The sequence below is a fragment of the Hirundo rustica genome, chromosome 1 (assembly GCF_015227805.2).
Source record: "Hirundo rustica isolate bHirRus1 chromosome 1, bHirRus1.pri.v3, whole genome shotgun sequence".
Lineage (NCBI taxonomy): Eukaryota > Metazoa > Chordata > Aves > Passeriformes > Hirundinidae > Hirundo > Hirundo rustica.
In genome coordinates this window covers 47,536,345-47,553,271 of record NC_053450.1, presented here as the reverse complement: position 1 = coordinate 47,553,271, position 16,927 = coordinate 47,536,345, and the positions used below count along the sequence as shown (strand labels likewise).

Sequence of the window (16,927 nt, the reverse complement as noted above, 5' to 3'; positions counted from 1 at the left end):
CCATTCCTCTACCTGTGAAGTGTGACCCTGTAGAACATTCCACCATCATCTCAAGAAAATAGCAAGTCTTGTCCTTAGCTCTTAGCCCGAGATAGTGGTAACTCCATGAGAATTTCACTGTTACAGTTGGCAACATGCTTTGAGTATATTATTTTAAAGATTCTCTTAAGTATTTCTGTTATGTGACATTCTTCCCAAATGTAAGATGGATTTGTGTCCCTTGCATGTGTTTTGCAAGGTATCAAACTGAATGCCTTATCTGTGTCTTACAGAACTGTAGGAACCAAGATTATCAGTGGTTGAGGAGGCAATTGCAGAATAACCGTCTGTTTCGGGATATTTTATTTTTGGTGGTAAAATCATGGTTTGTCTGGTTTTCTGAATCTAAATGATTGATTTACATTCAAAGGTAAGCTTTTTGGCAAATTCTAGATTTAGACATGTATCTGTTTTTTTTTTTTAATTTTCTCTGTGCAGAGTGCAGTTGTGATGGTGTCGGCTCACTGGGGAATACGTGTGGTCCTGGAGGGCAGTGTCTGTGCCGTAGTAACTATGCTGGGCTGAGATGTGACCGGTGTGCTCCAGGATATTACAGTTATCCCAACTGCTTGCGTGAGTAAAAGCCTTCCCTGCTTTTACCAGGGTTTTCCTTCCTATTTCTGCAACATGGAAAAAAAGAAATCTTCTCAAATATATTTCCATTTAAAAGATCTCCATTTTGATGGGACAGGACCTTTAAGAAAATATCTGTCACTCCCATAGGTTAGTGTTCTATTTTTCAAGTGACTGCTTTGTATATGAACCCAAATACTATAAGTCAGGCTAAAAAGCATTATTAAAGGCTTCTGTTGTTTTGGAGTTTAAGGTATTTGAGTCTCTACAAGGTAACCTTATTAAAAAGCCCTTTCAAGCTCACACCTGCTACATTGTGCTTGTGCACTACTACATTCCACAGCTCTGTTTTCAAAAGATCTTTCAATGTGTCTGTTTTATAAAGGTGTCAGCAGCGAGTGTGACCCGGCAGGTAGCGTTGGTTCTCACTCTGTAAGTATTCTGCCACTGCACCTAACAGTGCATGTTAATCACTCGTGTGCCTTTGCTGAACACATCCAGCTCATTGCTCAAGCCCTGAAGCCTGCTCTTAGGTTCTAAAAGGATTGCACGAGCTTGTTTGATGAGTAGGAGTGGAAATAAACTTCGTGTTTTGTTCTTTGATCATACCAGTGCAAATCCTTGTCAAGGGTGGGGGTTTTCTTTTATATATAGAATATGCGTACTGTTTGTGTCTTTTTGGTATGCTTTTAACACTAATATATACATGAAGATATAAGCCTTTGCATGTCTCAAAGCCTATGCATGTCTCAAAGACCTTCTTGGGCCTGCGTTGCAACAGGCCTTTCAGCATCAAGTTATTCTTGAAAAATACATCTTTGTTGTTGCTCCACTATTATTAATACGATCATGGTTATTAGTAGTTGCATATTACCAGAAATTAGAGGCACTGTTAAATGTGTAGCAAAGACCACTTGGAGGGTGAGTCTGATGGATAGGCTTCTGTATAGAGCTATGTGTGTCTTCCACCAATAAAGAAAAGATGAAATATGAAAATGAATTAGTATTTTTAAGGAAGTATGGGATTTATTCTTTGTGCAAACCAGTTAATACTTTAGAGCAGTTGTAATAAGACTATAAAAGAATTGGAAAGAACATCCTTTGGGACCCTTAGAATAAATTAGATACATAAAAAATGTGCAGAGTGCAACAATCTTGTGCTCATAGTATGAGACAGAAAAATCTAAGATGTCTGAATCAGCCTGAGACCCATGTGTCTGTAAAAGTCAGTAAACTGCATGAGCTCTTAACAATATTAGGTTTTTCTTAGTAGAAAAGACCAGGAAGTTTTTAATGAAGCAGGTGAATCCATTAGCTCGTTTCTGTTGTTAGGGTTATTGTCAGTGTCTCCAGCATGTTGAAGGTCCTACCTGCAGTAAATGCAAACCCTTGTACTGGAACCTGGCCAAAGAAAACCCCGAGGGATGTACAGGTATGGCTTCATGGTGTATTTCTCTGGCTTATGAAATGTAGTCATCTTTATTCTCTGGCACTGTCTGCGATGCTCTTTGTGACTTCCACAACTCCTGTTAACAGCATGTTTCTCACGCTGCTTAATTGTAACACTAAATTACTTGTGATACCAGCAGTTACTTTCAGAAACCAGGTCATAATTTCATGGGTGTTTGCCTGCTGCTGAACCAGGGTGTGCTCTGAAGTGACAGTGATGTTCACTTCACATTGGCCCTATGGCAGATCTACTGGAGTCGGACAGGATTTTACCTGTAGCCCTGAAATCAGAATTTCACTCATTGTTTTGAGAGAAAAAGTGCCTTTTCACTTTATATTATTTCCTAGCTTGGGGTGTAAGGCCTTCTTGTGGCCTCAGGGTGTGACAAATTTGTTATGGTTTATATCTATGTAATAACCTATGGTTGTCAATGTTTTCCAACAGGGAGTGTGTGTTTTTCAGGCAGATAATAGTAATTAATGAAGATTTAAAAGAGTAAAGTTGAAAAAAATCTTTAAATGTTTTCTCCAGCTGTTTCCTCTGGAACAGATTCCACCACAACAGCCGCTTAGGATGAGTAGCTTTGGACTTGATAGTGGTGTCATTACATTTTTTACTTCAGATCTCTAGATACTAAACAACTCCTCAAATACTAAGTACTGCACTTTCCATGTAATTCTCTACTTTCACTCGCAGAGTCAATACAGGGTTTCTCCAAACCTCTGGGTCAGCATAGTTCCTCCCTGCAATATTTTCTCCATTTCTGTTTCATATGGGGAGTTGATTTGGTCCTAGAGTAGCACTGCAGAACAGAAGGTGCCAGTCAGCCTGGATGACACTGTTTTGTATCAATCATCTGAATGTTTCTAAGAAAGAAAACAATTGTAAATTCAAACTCAATACTGTTTTGGAGGTTTTTTTGTCAAATAGAAGTCAAATCACTTTAAAACACACTAGTAAATCACACATACTTAGAAGTCCTCATTCTTTCTCCTCCTCTTTTTCTTCTCACCTCATACCAGTATCTCGTCTGCTGTTCTGAACCTCCCAGAATAAAATCCACCTTGTGCCAGATTGACTCAAAATTGCAGATTCGGGGTGGTGGGGTTTTTCCTGTAAAGAGTCATGGAAAGATGAAATGCAGGTGTCTTTATTTTTCCATCTGTGCAGCATGCCAGTGTGATGTGAGTGGAACACTAAGTGGAGTTGGAGAATGTCAGCAGGTAAAGTGAAATTAAAAGAAAGATATTAATTAAATTGATTACTGTAAAGATAAATTATTGTAAATTTTGCTAAAGTACTAGAAATCTTAGTACTGTTTATTGCTTTTGAACATAAAATAGCTAGTTTTATACATCAAAGATTCAATTTTACACATCCAAGGAATGTATAAAGTTTTTTAAAAAAATATTTTCTTATTGAGTTTATGTATTTTTCTAGTCTGTTTCTGAAGATGATAAATGACAGAAATAATGTCCAGATAATGACTTTTGGGTGGGGCTTTTTTTTTTTTTTTTTTTTTTTGGTTGGTTGGTTGGTTGGTTTTTGTTTTTGTTTTTGTTTTTTTTTTTTGTTGTTTGTTTGTTTGTTTGGTTTGGGTTTTTAATTTGTTTGTATTTGGGGTTTTTTTTGCGATTAGAAGGCTTTTCCTCTTTAGAATTAGAGGCAATTCATTTTGAGAGATTAAAGTTCCGGAAAGGTACTGAAGCATTTTTGATGAAATTTATTTTCTTCACAGGAAAATGGGCATTGCTACTGCAAATCTAATGTTTGTGGAGATTCCTGTGACACTTGTGAAGCTGGTTATTATGCTCTTGAAGAAAAGAATTATTTTGGCTGCCAAGGTAAAATGAATAAAGGAACATTTGCACCTAGCACAGAAGTCCTTAAAATTCCCTAGGCTAAACGTTTAGAATGGGGATGTTCAAATTACTTGTGTGCACAACATTTTGCACTGGTACTGGTGCTGTAACCTTGCTTGTGGCTCCTCTTTTACGTTTCAGCAGGAGAAGGAACAAGGCAAGTGTTACCACTGTGCTTCCCAGTCATTTTGTGCATGTCTTGGAAAACAGGGTGCTTTTAGACCATGACATAAATCTTGTTTAGGACCATTCAACCTTTCAATCCAGCTTGAAATTTTTAGCCTTGACATACTTGTTCCTTGGTGCAGCATATTATACCTCATTACTAGAGGTGTCCTTCAGTTTGTGCCACAAGCCCTGTCTCCTGTAGAAAGTCATTCAGTATTGTTGTCCAATGTCAGTTGAAAATATGTATATTATATAAATGCATGCATTTCAATTTTGTTAGAAACATTAAATATTGGGGTACCAGACTTTGAAAAATTAACATCTTGTAATTTTTGTAAGTTAGGTTTTAGGGTTTTTTTATTTCTGGGTTTTTTAAAATAATTATTCTTTGTGCTATCGCTGCAGAAATTCCCACTTGCTAGGAAAACATTTGAATAGCAGTTCTGCAAAACTGCAGCCTTGCATTTAGCAATGTGGCAGGGTGTATTATTTGAGGGTTTTTAAAAAGTGACTTTTGTTACATTCTAAGGAGAAATTAAGAAGAAAACAGGCGCAAACACGGGGAGATCAAAATAATTGCAGCTTCTGCACGTGTATTAAGTTGTGTTTGAAAGAGTCTAAAGGGCTCTGGGAGGAGGAAATGAGTCATTAACGGTGTTTGATTAGGTGAAGCCGTGGTGTGTTTTCAGATAACTTTTATCACTCTTTGTCTGATTTAGCCTCTGCTGTGGGCCTGCCAGGCTGCAGGTGCGATGTTGGAGGATCCCTCAGCCCAGCCTGTTCCCAGCCCTCGGGCAGCTGCCGGTGCAGAGCGCACGTCGTGGGCACCGCCTGTCGGGAGTGAGTCCAGCCGGAGCTCCTGGCACAGCTTCAGCACAGTCCTGTCCAAACTGCCCAGAGCCCCCTTGTTATACTTTCATTCTGGGTTTGTCGATAAGTAACTTGGTAAATTGCACTGGTTGTTGGTACTAATTTTCCCGGGCAGTTTCCTTCCTGTATTTTAGTAAGATTTTCTGACTTGTTTCCTTTAATAACCAATACCAGTTTTGCAATAATATTGCATGTGTATCTATATATCTATCAAGAGTTGTATAGGAGAAAATATGAAAGCTGTAAAAGCTTCTGGAAAGAAAATTCTCATTACATCCCTCTTACCAGCTGTCTTGAATCTATGAGCTGCTGTCAGAATTCCTCAGTCATCAGTAGATCACCTCCCTTCCACTGCTTTTTGCCTTTAGATGCAGATCATAAATAACTGGTAATTCTTTGCTGATTTGTTGTGGCTTTCTTTCCTCTTTGAAAGGCCTGAAAAGAACTATTTTTTTCCTGATCTGCACCACATGAAGTTTGAGATTGAAGATGGTACTACTGTCCAAGGAGGGAAAATTCGGTTTGGCTATGATCCGCAGGAATTTCCTCGCTTCAGTTGGAGAGGATATGCACAGATGTCCTCTATACAAGTAAGCTGGTATTTCACTCAAGACTTTGGGGTGAGGGTGAAAACAAAAGTGCACAGTGCATATGTCTTTATAATACTGCTATGTGTGTGGAAGGTCATGGAAAACAGACAGAGAAAAGGACAGGATCTGACTAACCAGAACCCTTTGGCACTGTGTTGCTCTCTGGATTAGAGGGTGTTGGTATTTTTGTCAGGTCATTTGCACGTTGCTTGTACCTATACACCTTCTTCAGAAATGTTTTCTGAGGTTGACTTTTTTGTGAGACAGCTGTAAAGAGGGAACTTACAGCTTTAAAGTCTGTAATACTAAGTGCAGAAATTCTTGTCATGCCAAGAACAGTGGGAACAGCAGAAGATTAATGCTTGGCTAAATAATTTGAATTGCACAGGTCCGTGACAGTCTGTGTCCATAAGATTTTCAGGTAAATTCACAGTGCTGTCACTGAAGTCATCTTACACTTGAACTTATATTGGGTAAAGAGGAAAGAGAATGTCAGCTTTTATTATGAATGATACCTTCACATTACAGCTAACAGGAGAATGTGTGGTTCAGTGAAAGAAACTGTGAACAGGTGCAAATTGGCAACATTTATTTTAGTTTCATGACAGACTATAAATAAACTAAACAACAGCTGAGGGAATAAGTAAATCACAGAAATAGAAAGTCACCATAATTTCTTGAAGAAGGCCCTTCTGACTTTGGATTGAACTGCTGATCAAATCAAGCAGAATTTTAAAACAGTAGATTTGAGTACTAAATGGGGTTTGTTCACTCATCTTGAAAGCAGTGCTTCAGTGTAGTCGTGTCCAGCCTCCATTTGTCCAGGGACTCATGAATCACTGTAGCACAGAACAAAAGCACATAACAGTTGCACAATTACATCCTTTATGTTCTTCATTTTTCAATATTCTTTAGTTGTTTTGGTCTTCAGGGTTTTTTTTGTCCCAGATAACTTTTGAATTTTCAGTACTATTCCACATTTGTAAATGAAGGCAACTCTTTGGTATCTGTGGTTTCTTGGCGCCTGCTTTCTAATTCAGCTGCTTTCTGTATTTCTTTTCTAGAGGGATTTTGTACAGGCTTTTTGTTCTGTTCTCAGATGTGGGAAACAGAGAAAACATTTGCATTTGGGGAAGCAGAGTGGGCCACAGTGGTGGGGAGGTCACAGTGCCACAAGTAGCTTGGAAAGGGACAGCAGGTGGATTGTGATGGGTGAACTGGTGGGAACTGGATTGTGAGGGGAACTTTAGGATTTAGGATGGAAAGAAAGAAACCAAACCCATGGTTTGCACCAGTCCTGTTTTTTTCTTAATCTGCCACTGACCCTTAACATGTCTCCTAGTTTTTTCTGAAAACTGCATAATGGGGCTGTGTGAATGCAGAGAATCTTGTGGGTCTGGAGGTTCAGCCCCAGGACAAGGAGTGCATTTCTGGTACTGGAGCTCTAAGCAACTGTAGGACCTGATGGAGGATCAGAAGTTTCAGTGACAGTCTGAGGTGTTTGCATGCTGTGGGATCTCAGACTAGGATCGATGACCGTGAACTGTTCTTGGAAAGACAGGAATATCAAACAGCCCTTGAGACCATATGCCTCCTTTATGGCCTGAGTGGGGAGAATAACAGTAAAATACTGTTGGTGTATCGCACTAACACATGTTAGTTCAGCCATTCTGGGTCAGCTCATATTCAACAAGAGTTTTATTTCACAGGAGATTTTGTTCTATGTTCTTTTGTAAGCTGCCCAAGTCTTTTGTCTTTGCCAAATGTTTTTTCTTTCTCTGGGTGCTAGTAACAAGTAATGTACTTTCCATTCCTCCTTTTTCCCTTTCTTTTTATTTTTCCCAGCCAGAGGTGGTTGTGCCTATTACTGTGGCTTCCCCTAAGCTCTTCCACCTAGTCCTCCACTATGTCAGCCTGGGCTCAAAAAGCTCTAAAGGGAAGATCTCAGTTGCTGAGGGAAAACATATTGGCACTAATTATACTTGTAAGTGAATTACTTTTCTCACTAGGCTTCCCTGTCTTCCTCTGTCATACATCAGCATTGCCATTCCAGTATATACTTGTCTGCATGTGCCTTTTTCTTGTAGGACTTTAGTCTGGTGCTTGCATGGCTTCTAACTCTTCCTCAATTCAGCACTTTACGGCTGTTTTTGTTTATTAACTTCCATTTTTCAGAATGAAGTGAGGATAACTTTGAATGTGGAAAAATCAAACCTCTACTTATTTCGCATTATCCTGAGGTATATTAACCCTGGAGGCGAAACATTATCTGGTCGCATATCTGCTTGTCAGTCTCAGCCTGGAGCAGGTAGGTGTAACTCAGCAGTGCAACAGCTCAGATGGATATTAGATCAGAGAAGGCTTGCCAAGGTGCACCTAAGTCAAGTCTAATGTTGCTTAAAAGGGGCATCACTTTTAACAGCTTTTGTGCTTCTCCTCGTACGTTTTTGCTGTGTAATTGATGTGGCTTGTTTGCATGAAACCCCTGCTTGCAGTAGTGATCAACATTTGATTCTTCAAATGTTTGCCACACTTAGTACTCTCAGTCCTGTACTCAGAAGCTCTCAAGTGTGGGTTTTATGAAACTTTTAAAGAAGGGGTAACAACACTTTGTTTGGTTTACTTGCCTTTAATGTTCAAGTTTTAAATGTGGCTTTTGCCTTCATTCATTGAGTAAGATTTGTTTAAAATTATGAACCCAGTCTACCAAGTTAGTTCTGATTACAGACTTCAAAAACAGGTGATGCCTTTCAGGCCCTGAAAAAAGATGAGTACTCCATATCCTTTGAATGGTGGGGGCATACCAAGCCTATATGCAGAATTATATCTTACTATTCCTGCCTTACTGAGAGGAGTAAAGTTATAGATCCTTTTATAAATTCAGGACAAAACTGAAGTCTTCACAGACACCATTCAGCAGAGAGGCAGAAGTTTGTGGTCATCACTGGCTTCTAATGACTGGGAGACAGGGAACCAGATTTTGTCTGTGTCCAGGGTCTTCAAAGAGGAAATCTTTTGCATTCATAACAGTTGGTCCTCATGCCTTCTGTTTGACAAAGCATAACACAGTTATATTTCTGTAGTACATAGAGTCATAGAATGGTCTGGGTTGGAAGGGGCCTTAAAGATCATCCAGTTCCAGCCCCCTGCCATGGGCAGGGACACCTTCCAGTAGACCAGGTTGCTCAGAGCCTCATCCAGCCTGGTCTTGAACACTGCCAGGGATGGGGCATAGACAGCTGGCCCATCATCTGTGCCTAGAAGTTATCTGTCTGCAAGTAAAAACTTTAGATGCTACTGAGAACCTCCAATACCTGAAGTATTTGCCTTAATGTCACATGAGAATATGAAAAGTGTCAGCTGAACATATGGAGAGTCAGTGCAGAGAGAGGTTGAATGGAAAATTATGGAAGGGGAAACTGAAAAACTGACCATTTCACAATATTGCAAAACTGTTCATTACAGGGGCAGATCTCTGCTTTTCTGTACTAATTTGCTCAAGAGTAATTTAAAGAAGGAAAACAACCAGCACTGCATAGCTCTGTGTCTGAGTGCATTGCTAATGCATTTTGACTGAAAAGCATTGATCAACTCCTGTCAAACAAAGTTTAATGGACCAAATTATCAGTCCTGCTTAGTGAGCAAGTAGAGACATTTTACACAGTCACTTATGTGTGGTTTATTTGTTTGTTTGTTTTTAATTTTTTAAATTTTTTTTTCTTTTTTTCTTTTTTTATTTTTTTTTCTTTTTTATTTTTTCTTTTTTTTCCCCTTTTAAAATTTTTTTCTTTTTTTTTATTTTTTTAATTTTTTTTTCCTTTTTTTTTTAATATTTTTTTTCTTTTTTTCTTTTTTTCTTTTTCTCGCAGGGGCTGCTCAGAGCAAAGAGTTTGTATTCCCACCCAGCAAGGAGCCAGCTTTTATCACAATCCCAGGAAAAAGCTCCACAGAGCCTTTCTCACTGGCTCCAGGCATGTGGACTGTCAGTATAATGGCAGAGGAAGTCCTCTTGGTAAGAAAACAATTGAGGAAAACAAGGTTGTCATAAAATTACTGCTCTGGAGTTGTTTGCTGCAAAGAACCCTGCAAACACGTGTAATACAGCACTAGTGAAAGGAACAGAACACAATTATGAAAATTTACACTTCTGCCTCATATTTCCTCTCTTTCTTCTGCTCTAATTTTTCTGCTCCTTACAGACTCTAAGTCTATCTGGAATCTGAACCTTCAAATGATGAGGTATTATTAACATACAGCACAAAGCGTAAATGCTCACAAAAGTTAGTAAATTTTTCATATCTGATGTTGTGTCTAGAGCTTAGCTCAGCCAAGGTCTTAGTTTCTTGACAAAAAAGATCTTCATAAGAGTATTGTAAGATGGGCTGCATTATGAGCCAGGTCAATTTCTGACTGCTTTTATCCTATCTTTTCTCTCCTTTCATTCACTAAAAAACTTAAAAAATTTCTAGCCACAGTTCTAAAAAATTGCTAGAGAAAGAGAAATTGTGATGATCATTTATGAAAGACCTTGAATATGTATGATCACAAAGACAGCATACTGAAATCCTTACATATTTTATACAGGGATAAAAAGCAGAGTCTCTAGTCATTAAGCCTGGGGCTGTGTTAAATTTATGGAATACCACATGAAGTGTTAGTAAAGAGCTTGCAAACATATTTCTTGCTGAAAGTGACAGTATTATTGTGCTGGTTTTTTTCACTAATATCTTTGAAAAGGTATGTATTAATTATCTTAGCCCATCATGTTCTCACATTGATAGTTGTTATACTTAAGCTGTAATACTTCAGTTTAAGTAAGCAAGGCAGAACAAAAATATACCAGCTTTTGAAGCACATCTTAATAGGTTACATGGAGTATTTTAATCAAGTCATCTGGGATACGTGAATCTCCTGTGTGGAGTCACCATCATGTTCTCACATTGATAGTTGTTATACTTAAGCTGTAATACTTCAATTTAAGTAAGCAAGGCAGAACAAAAATATACCAGCTTTTGAAGCACATCTTAATAGATTACATGGAGTATTTTAATCAAGTCATCTGGGATATGTGAATCTCCTGTGTGGAGTCACCCAGAGCTGAGTTGTGTGCTTGTGGATTGCACTCATGGATGAAAACTGCAAGCATCTGGCTGTGTGTTACTGAGCTGCAGGGAAGCTCCCTTCGGTGCACTGTCTTGTACAGCACATGATGGGAGGGTGGCTTCAGAGTTTTCCCTGATCACAGGGCAGCTGCCTTCATACCATTTTTCTGAAATTACAGGGTTAGGGAAACACATTCTGATGTTATTGGCCCAAGTAGTAGCAGAAAAAAAGCCCAACCCGCATTTTGCAGATACCCTCAGTACAAATTGTTTATGTGGTTGGTTTCATTCATTGTTACATCCTGAAAGCCCGGAGATGTTCTTTCTGTCATTGTTTGAATGCTTTAGCATTTGTTGTATTCTTTGTTCTTAGGATTATCTGGTGCTGTTACCTAGTGATTACTACGAGGCGTCCCTGTTGCAGATCCGAGTTACAGAGCCTTGCACGCATCCCAGGCCTGCTTCAGCAGAACAGTCAGTAGATAAGCTACAGCGTAAACCAGTGCCTTGGTTTGTTTTGTTATCATCCTGCTGCACTTGAAAACAATAATAATCCTGTGCTTTGTTTGTTTTGTTGTTTTTTTGTGTAAGCTGCTTGCTCTATCAGCATTTGCCTCTGGGCAGATTTTCCTGTGTCCTTGGTTCAGAGGCAGTGCATTTCAGGCACGGGGGAGAATCCAGAAGAATGCCTGTGCGACAGCCAGCTCCCAGTCAGCCAGTGATGGCCCAAATCAGTGGAAGAGAGGTCAGTCCTGCCTGCTAATTGCAGTCCCATCTGTGCTGTTGACTACAAACCTACCAGACTAAAATGGTTGCAGATTTATAGCGCAGCATTTTCAGATCTAAACACATCCCTAAACTGACTCTGCACCAAGGTCTGCATTTTACACAAAACTATGTAAAAGTGTCAGTGTAGGCAGATTTATAACTGTGATTGGAGTGGACATTCCACTGGAAAAGCATTTCATTAAGTAAAAAATCCTTCTCCTTTAGGCCTGTTGGCTTGTTCAGAAGAAATGACATAATGAATTGTCAGCAGAAATGGCAAATGGTAAAATGTTTGCTTTACTGAAAAACAAGCAGAAGCAATTATGCCACTGCTGTAGGTCCTTTGAAAGCAAAACATGTTTTATGAAATGAGAAGATCTACTAGATCTTTTTGTTTCATAAAAGTGTGTTTGGCAAAAGTAAGGTATTTTATCAATTATGTGATAGTGATGTAAAATGATTGTGGCCTCTATTACTGTGCTTGGATATTTCTTTTAAAAATATTAAGTACAGCAAGAGTATTCACATGCCACAGGCTCCGGTGCTTCATCACTGATGCATGTGCAAAATTTACTGGTATGTATAATTGCAGTGAAGTCAGGAGGGCTGTTGACAGAATTATTTACATGTTTAAGTGTTTGTAGCCTAAGGAAATACCGAGAAAAAACCAGTTTAAATTTAAAAATAATTATGTAGTCGACTGAAGCAAAACCTTTGTAACCATAGCACTTAATTACTTAGAAGTATTTTGCATCAAATATTGTGTTAACCATTTTGTGCGAGTAACCTAGAAGAAAACCTTGATGCTACAAAGTGTTTTTGTTTGCTGGAGAAGATGCTTTCACATCAAAATACAGCATTGCTATAGTAGGAATTTTGTGTTCCTGGAAGTGTTTTTTCAGTGGAGAAGTAAACTCAGTTTTTGTATGTTGTTAAGGATAGCTTAGAGATGATGCTGACAACTTTTTAGTGTCATAACATTTCTTCCCTTTCTGTTGGGGAGAGGAGAAATAATAATATAGTAATTTCCCAGGGTTATTTTACTGCTTTCCTAGAACTGTTTTAATGGCAGTTTTTATTGAACTTGTTTGACTCTTGTTAGAGGACAAAGATATTTATAAGTGTTGCTTGCATTCTGCTGGGTGTCTTCTGTTGAGGCACTGCAGGACTGGCCCTGGACTCATGCTGACCAGTCAAAAGAGCAGGAATTGGGAGCTTCCTGCAAGAAAAGGGAGTGAAGGATTTAACTACTTTTTTATTTTTCAATTATTTTGACCCAGGTCAATTTAGAGATGACCGTAAATGTTCCGCAAGTCGGTCGCTATGTCCTGGTTTTTGAATATGCCAATGAAGAGGATCAGGTAAACATTGCAGAGGTAACAGTGCATAGCCCTGGACCTGTCACTGAAGGCAGAGTGAGAATATACAGTTGTAAATACAGGTAAGAATTTCTTAAATAATCACTAAATGATTAAAAAAGCATTTGGAATGTAATTATAGGTTTTATATATTTGAATCCATTTTACCGTGTAGATTGTTCAAATTCTAGGGTGATTTAAAAGCAAGTGCAGGATTCTGTGGATTTTTTAGAGGTTTTTAATTCCCGTTGTGCAGTCAGCTCATTAAATATTGCTACTGCTTCAATGAATTGTTTTCCTATGCAAAGGATTCCTTTTTTATATGCATTCTTAAATCCTTATAAACTATTAATCTCCAAGTCCAGTGGAAGAGCACTGCTGTTTCCTGCACATGTCTGCACTGTTTTTCTTTAGTTAAAAATATGTCCAAGGGCTTTGGCTATAAAAAATGTAGCAGCCAGTTTTACAAGAATATTCCCTCTGTTTCTAACAAGATTTGCTGAAGCAGAAGTACAAAGGTCTCTGAAATTCTGCCTGTAGTCATCCTCTGGCTGTTAGGCTGTAGGCAAGGTCTTCAGCCAAATGCTTCTTTATCCTTGTTGACTGATGAGGTTACTGCAGATGTTTCTGCACAAGAGAGATTGCCTTTAACACTTGAGCACCTCAGCTAATTTTGAGCCCTTAGGAGAGCCTACCCAGTGCCAGGGGACTACAGACAGCGTCCTTTACTCCCATGAGCCATCTGTTTGGCAGAATGGAGACTTAGGGATATTCAGGATGAAATTGCTCAGTAAGAAAAATAATTTCCATCAGCTTGTTTGTGGTACAGAGCACAGCCATGTGGAGCAGTGACCTTGTCAGGTTGTTGCTGGGGAAAGCTCTTATTTTAGCCTGTTACATAACACTTTGAGCCCCAAACTTCTTGCTATAAATTTTCCATTTTACTGGTTTTCTGGTGGTTTTTTTTTCCCAAAACACCCACATTTTTCCCCATTTTATGGGCTGGTTTTGAGCGCACTTGTTTGTTTATATGACACATTAGAAATATGTTCATGGAAATACAAAGAAAGCCCTTGCTGCTTTAATGTAACAATGCAGCAAATCCCTTCTGCAGTCGTTCTGTGTGAACTGAATGATCACCTGAGTGAGGTGCTATGTCATCTGTCCCAAACAGGAAGTGCAAGTCTCTTCTGATAAAAAATAAATCAAGCAATGACATAGTGAGGTACATGCAGGTAACAGCAACTTGTAGAATTTGTAATATATCGTGCCAAACTGTCTTATAACTCAGTGAGCTGGAATATTCCAAATAAAGCATGGTAAGAGAATAAAACATCACAGGCTTTGAGCAAATAATGAAAGCTGATGATTCACATCCTCAGTGGCACGTGGCAGCTGTGGAAGGAAGCAACTGGTGTGTGCTGGCACCTCAAGGAGCAGGGCCCAAGCAGGAGAATATTAGTTACGCACCATGTTACAAAGTGTGAAAACGTCTGAAGGTAGCATCTATGTGTAGCTGTCTGTCCACATCCTACTTAAGCCAGTAGCTCAAAAGGGTGTCTGAGCTGAGCTCTGGAGGCTTCAGCTCTAGCCCACCCGGGATAAGCAATGTTTCGTACATGGCAGATCTGTGTCTCAGTGGTGAGGACAGTGATGTTCCGCAGTGGCCACAGGCAGGTTAGTTATGATCCAGCAGGAGGGCTAGGTGCTGTGGCTAGCCAACAGCCAGGCAGTGAAGCTAGGTGACAAACTAAACATCGTGGCAGTGCCAGCAGGCTCATCCTTAATGCTGCTTTCTGTCTCAGTTTCCTTTGCCGCAGCGTTGCAGTTGATGACAGGAATCGCATTGCAGCCTATGACCTTCTAGCAGACACAAAGATACGTCTTAAGGCATCAGCAAGTAATTTTCTTCTGGTAAGTTGACATTTTCTTTTCCCTTTGGTAATACTTGTTACTCTGTTGGGTAAACAAAGGTATTTGTCTCCCTATACTCAACTTCTGTAAGGCAATGGGAGAGATCATGTATATTAGATGCTTGACTAAACATGCTTTATATATACCCCAGAATGCTGAGGCAAACTTGTCAGTTTCAAAGACAAACAGAACTTTGCCTTTATCGGCAAGGTTTTTACCCAGCTTTCTTATGCTTTATTTCAGTTCCCCTTTCTCTTCTACAAGTGAACTTTAAAGCAAAAATATTCTGGTAGTTTTTATACCTAATTTTTTATTTTCTTTTTTTATCTTCTATTTTTCCTAAATCCTCAAAACCCATGTAGGAGTTTCCCATGTCTCTTACGAAATTCAGGTAATTATTACCTGAAATAAATGCATTCATCAATCATATAGCTTTTAAGTATTTTAAATAAAAAGCCTTCGCTGACCCCTTTTGGCCACACTCAGAATATACTTTTCTGCAGACTGAATTTTCTTACATGTTGTTTCTGTTTTCTGTTTTAGAAACACAAGGTTTGTTAAAATCTAGAGTTCCAACCCAGCTACTGGCAACTATTAGGACTAACAGCTGATACATGCTTTCTTCATTTCATGAGTCAGTGTAAACTAATACCTTCTACATTTTCTGTTAGCTTCCTGCAGCAACTGCTGTGCTAACAAGATCTGATCTTCATAATCTTTAATTGTAAAGGCTGCACTTAGCAAAAGATGGGAGAGAGGAAAAGAAATGCTTCTGGTATGTAGACACTAATCATGAAGTCAATGGCAGCAGTTTTGGGTTAAAGATGCTCCTGTGTTCCCTTCATGCAGGGCAGAGAGGCAAGTGGGAGCCACCTCCAATGCTGGAAACACCTGGTCTAAATAAAGGGGAAATGGGCTTCTTGAGGCCATCTCCCAAGAGAGGCTCTTACAGCTTGAAAGTCTTTATCTCACACTGATGCAGACAAACTGTCTAAGCCCAGACCACACCTGGCACAAACCTCTTAGCCACTCATAAAGTGCTGTCCAAAGCTTCAGCATGAGGAACCCTTGTTCTGCTGCGATGGCCTGGAACACTATGGGTTGTTACATGCAGGACAGGAAAAGTATTGGCTGCCCAGGAAAAGGGATTTTTAACACTCTGCCTTGTGGCTTATAAAGGCTTTTTTTCCCCCTGCTTACTACTTTTAAAACACAGGCTGAGCCCCCTTAGGATGTGCTTCCAAACGCAATCACATTGCATAATAATGAATTCTCCTTACTCTCTTTTTACTTACATTACTACTTGGTGTTTGCTATCTTACTGCTTATAGGACATCTTCATCTCCTATTCAAGTAGTTCATGGATAAGTTCTGTAACTTGTGCACATGTATTTTCTTATATATTTTATTAGTTTCACTCTTGTGTTTACCCACAAACTTTGCCTTATGTCCTTAACACCATGGGTAGAGCAGGACTACCACAGATTCATTTGCTCATGTCTACTTTTAGTGAAAATAAAAAATCCCATATGAGGTCTCACTTTTCTTTGAAATGAGTTCTGAATCCTGGGAGAGAAAACCTGGTGTCGCTGAAACTCACTCCAATGGACTTTGCAAGAGCAAGTATTTGTGCCTGTATTTGAGAAAGTCTGGGAGTTCCCCCAGGGTCCAAAATTCTCTAACACCACAGATGAGGGCTTTTCCCCCCTACCTCTGTACATTCCTTGATTTGCTTCTCAGCCTTTCAGTTGGTCTTCTGTCTTTCCCTTTACCACACATATATACTAACCTTTTATTTATTTCCCTCGTGAACAGACAATATTCCTTAGACAAGAATCTTCCCTGTTCAGGCCTGGCCTTGTTATTTATGATATTGATTGTTAATATTGTTAATTGTGCCTTGTGCTTGTTTTTCAGCACAAGGTTTGCATTATATCAGCTGAGGAATTTTCTCCAGAATACGTGGAACCTAAAGTACAGTGCATAGCTGCTTACAGGAGTAACAGCGATGGAAGGTAACTCGCTTGGTTTTATCCTTCCTATTATCTGAGGACAACCTTGAAAGGTAGAATAAATGGTGTTTCAGTTCTTTTGAGTGAAGCTTTGCTCAGTGACTCACAGGTGATTTGTAGGCCACCTATGTAAAGTAGTCTTTGTAAAGAAGCTGAAATGTTAGTGTTAATCTAGACAAAATTTTGTTGAGAACAGCCTTTTCCTGGCCCATCTGAACTAC

At 39.2% G+C, this 16,927-nt stretch overlaps 1 protein-coding gene across 4 annotated transcripts in view; it reads left to right on the top strand.

The window, feature by feature from the left end:
- Positions 1 to 16,927, top strand: part of LAMA3 (laminin subunit alpha 3) — a 100,627-nt gene that overhangs the window by 29,690 nt on the left and 54,010 nt on the right. Inside the window, exons 14-27 of one of the 4 annotated variants that reach the window (XM_040074879.1) lie at positions 478 to 612; positions 998 to 1,044; positions 1,945 to 2,044; positions 3,233 to 3,285; positions 3,801 to 3,906; positions 4,833 to 4,932; positions 5,396 to 5,552; positions 7,728 to 7,860; positions 9,422 to 9,564; positions 11,028 to 11,128; positions 11,246 to 11,399; positions 12,703 to 12,863; positions 14,586 to 14,694; positions 16,612 to 16,709. In XM_040074879.1, coding sequence (XP_039930813.1) covers positions 478 to 612; positions 998 to 1,044; positions 1,945 to 2,044; positions 3,233 to 3,285; positions 3,801 to 3,906; positions 4,833 to 4,932; positions 5,396 to 5,552; positions 7,728 to 7,860; positions 9,422 to 9,564; positions 11,028 to 11,128; positions 11,246 to 11,399; positions 12,703 to 12,863; positions 14,586 to 14,694; positions 16,612 to 16,709 — 1,597 coding nt within the window. Of the gene's footprint in view, positions 1 to 477; positions 613 to 997; positions 1,045 to 1,944; positions 2,045 to 3,232; positions 3,286 to 3,800; positions 3,907 to 4,811; positions 4,933 to 5,395; positions 5,553 to 7,397; positions 7,537 to 7,727; positions 7,861 to 9,421; positions 9,565 to 11,027; positions 11,129 to 11,245; positions 11,400 to 12,702; positions 12,864 to 14,585; positions 14,695 to 16,611; positions 16,710 to 16,927 lie in introns of all 4 variants that reach the window. The other 3 variants (XM_040074868.1, XM_040074856.1, XM_040074847.1) reach the window with 3 other exon arrangements.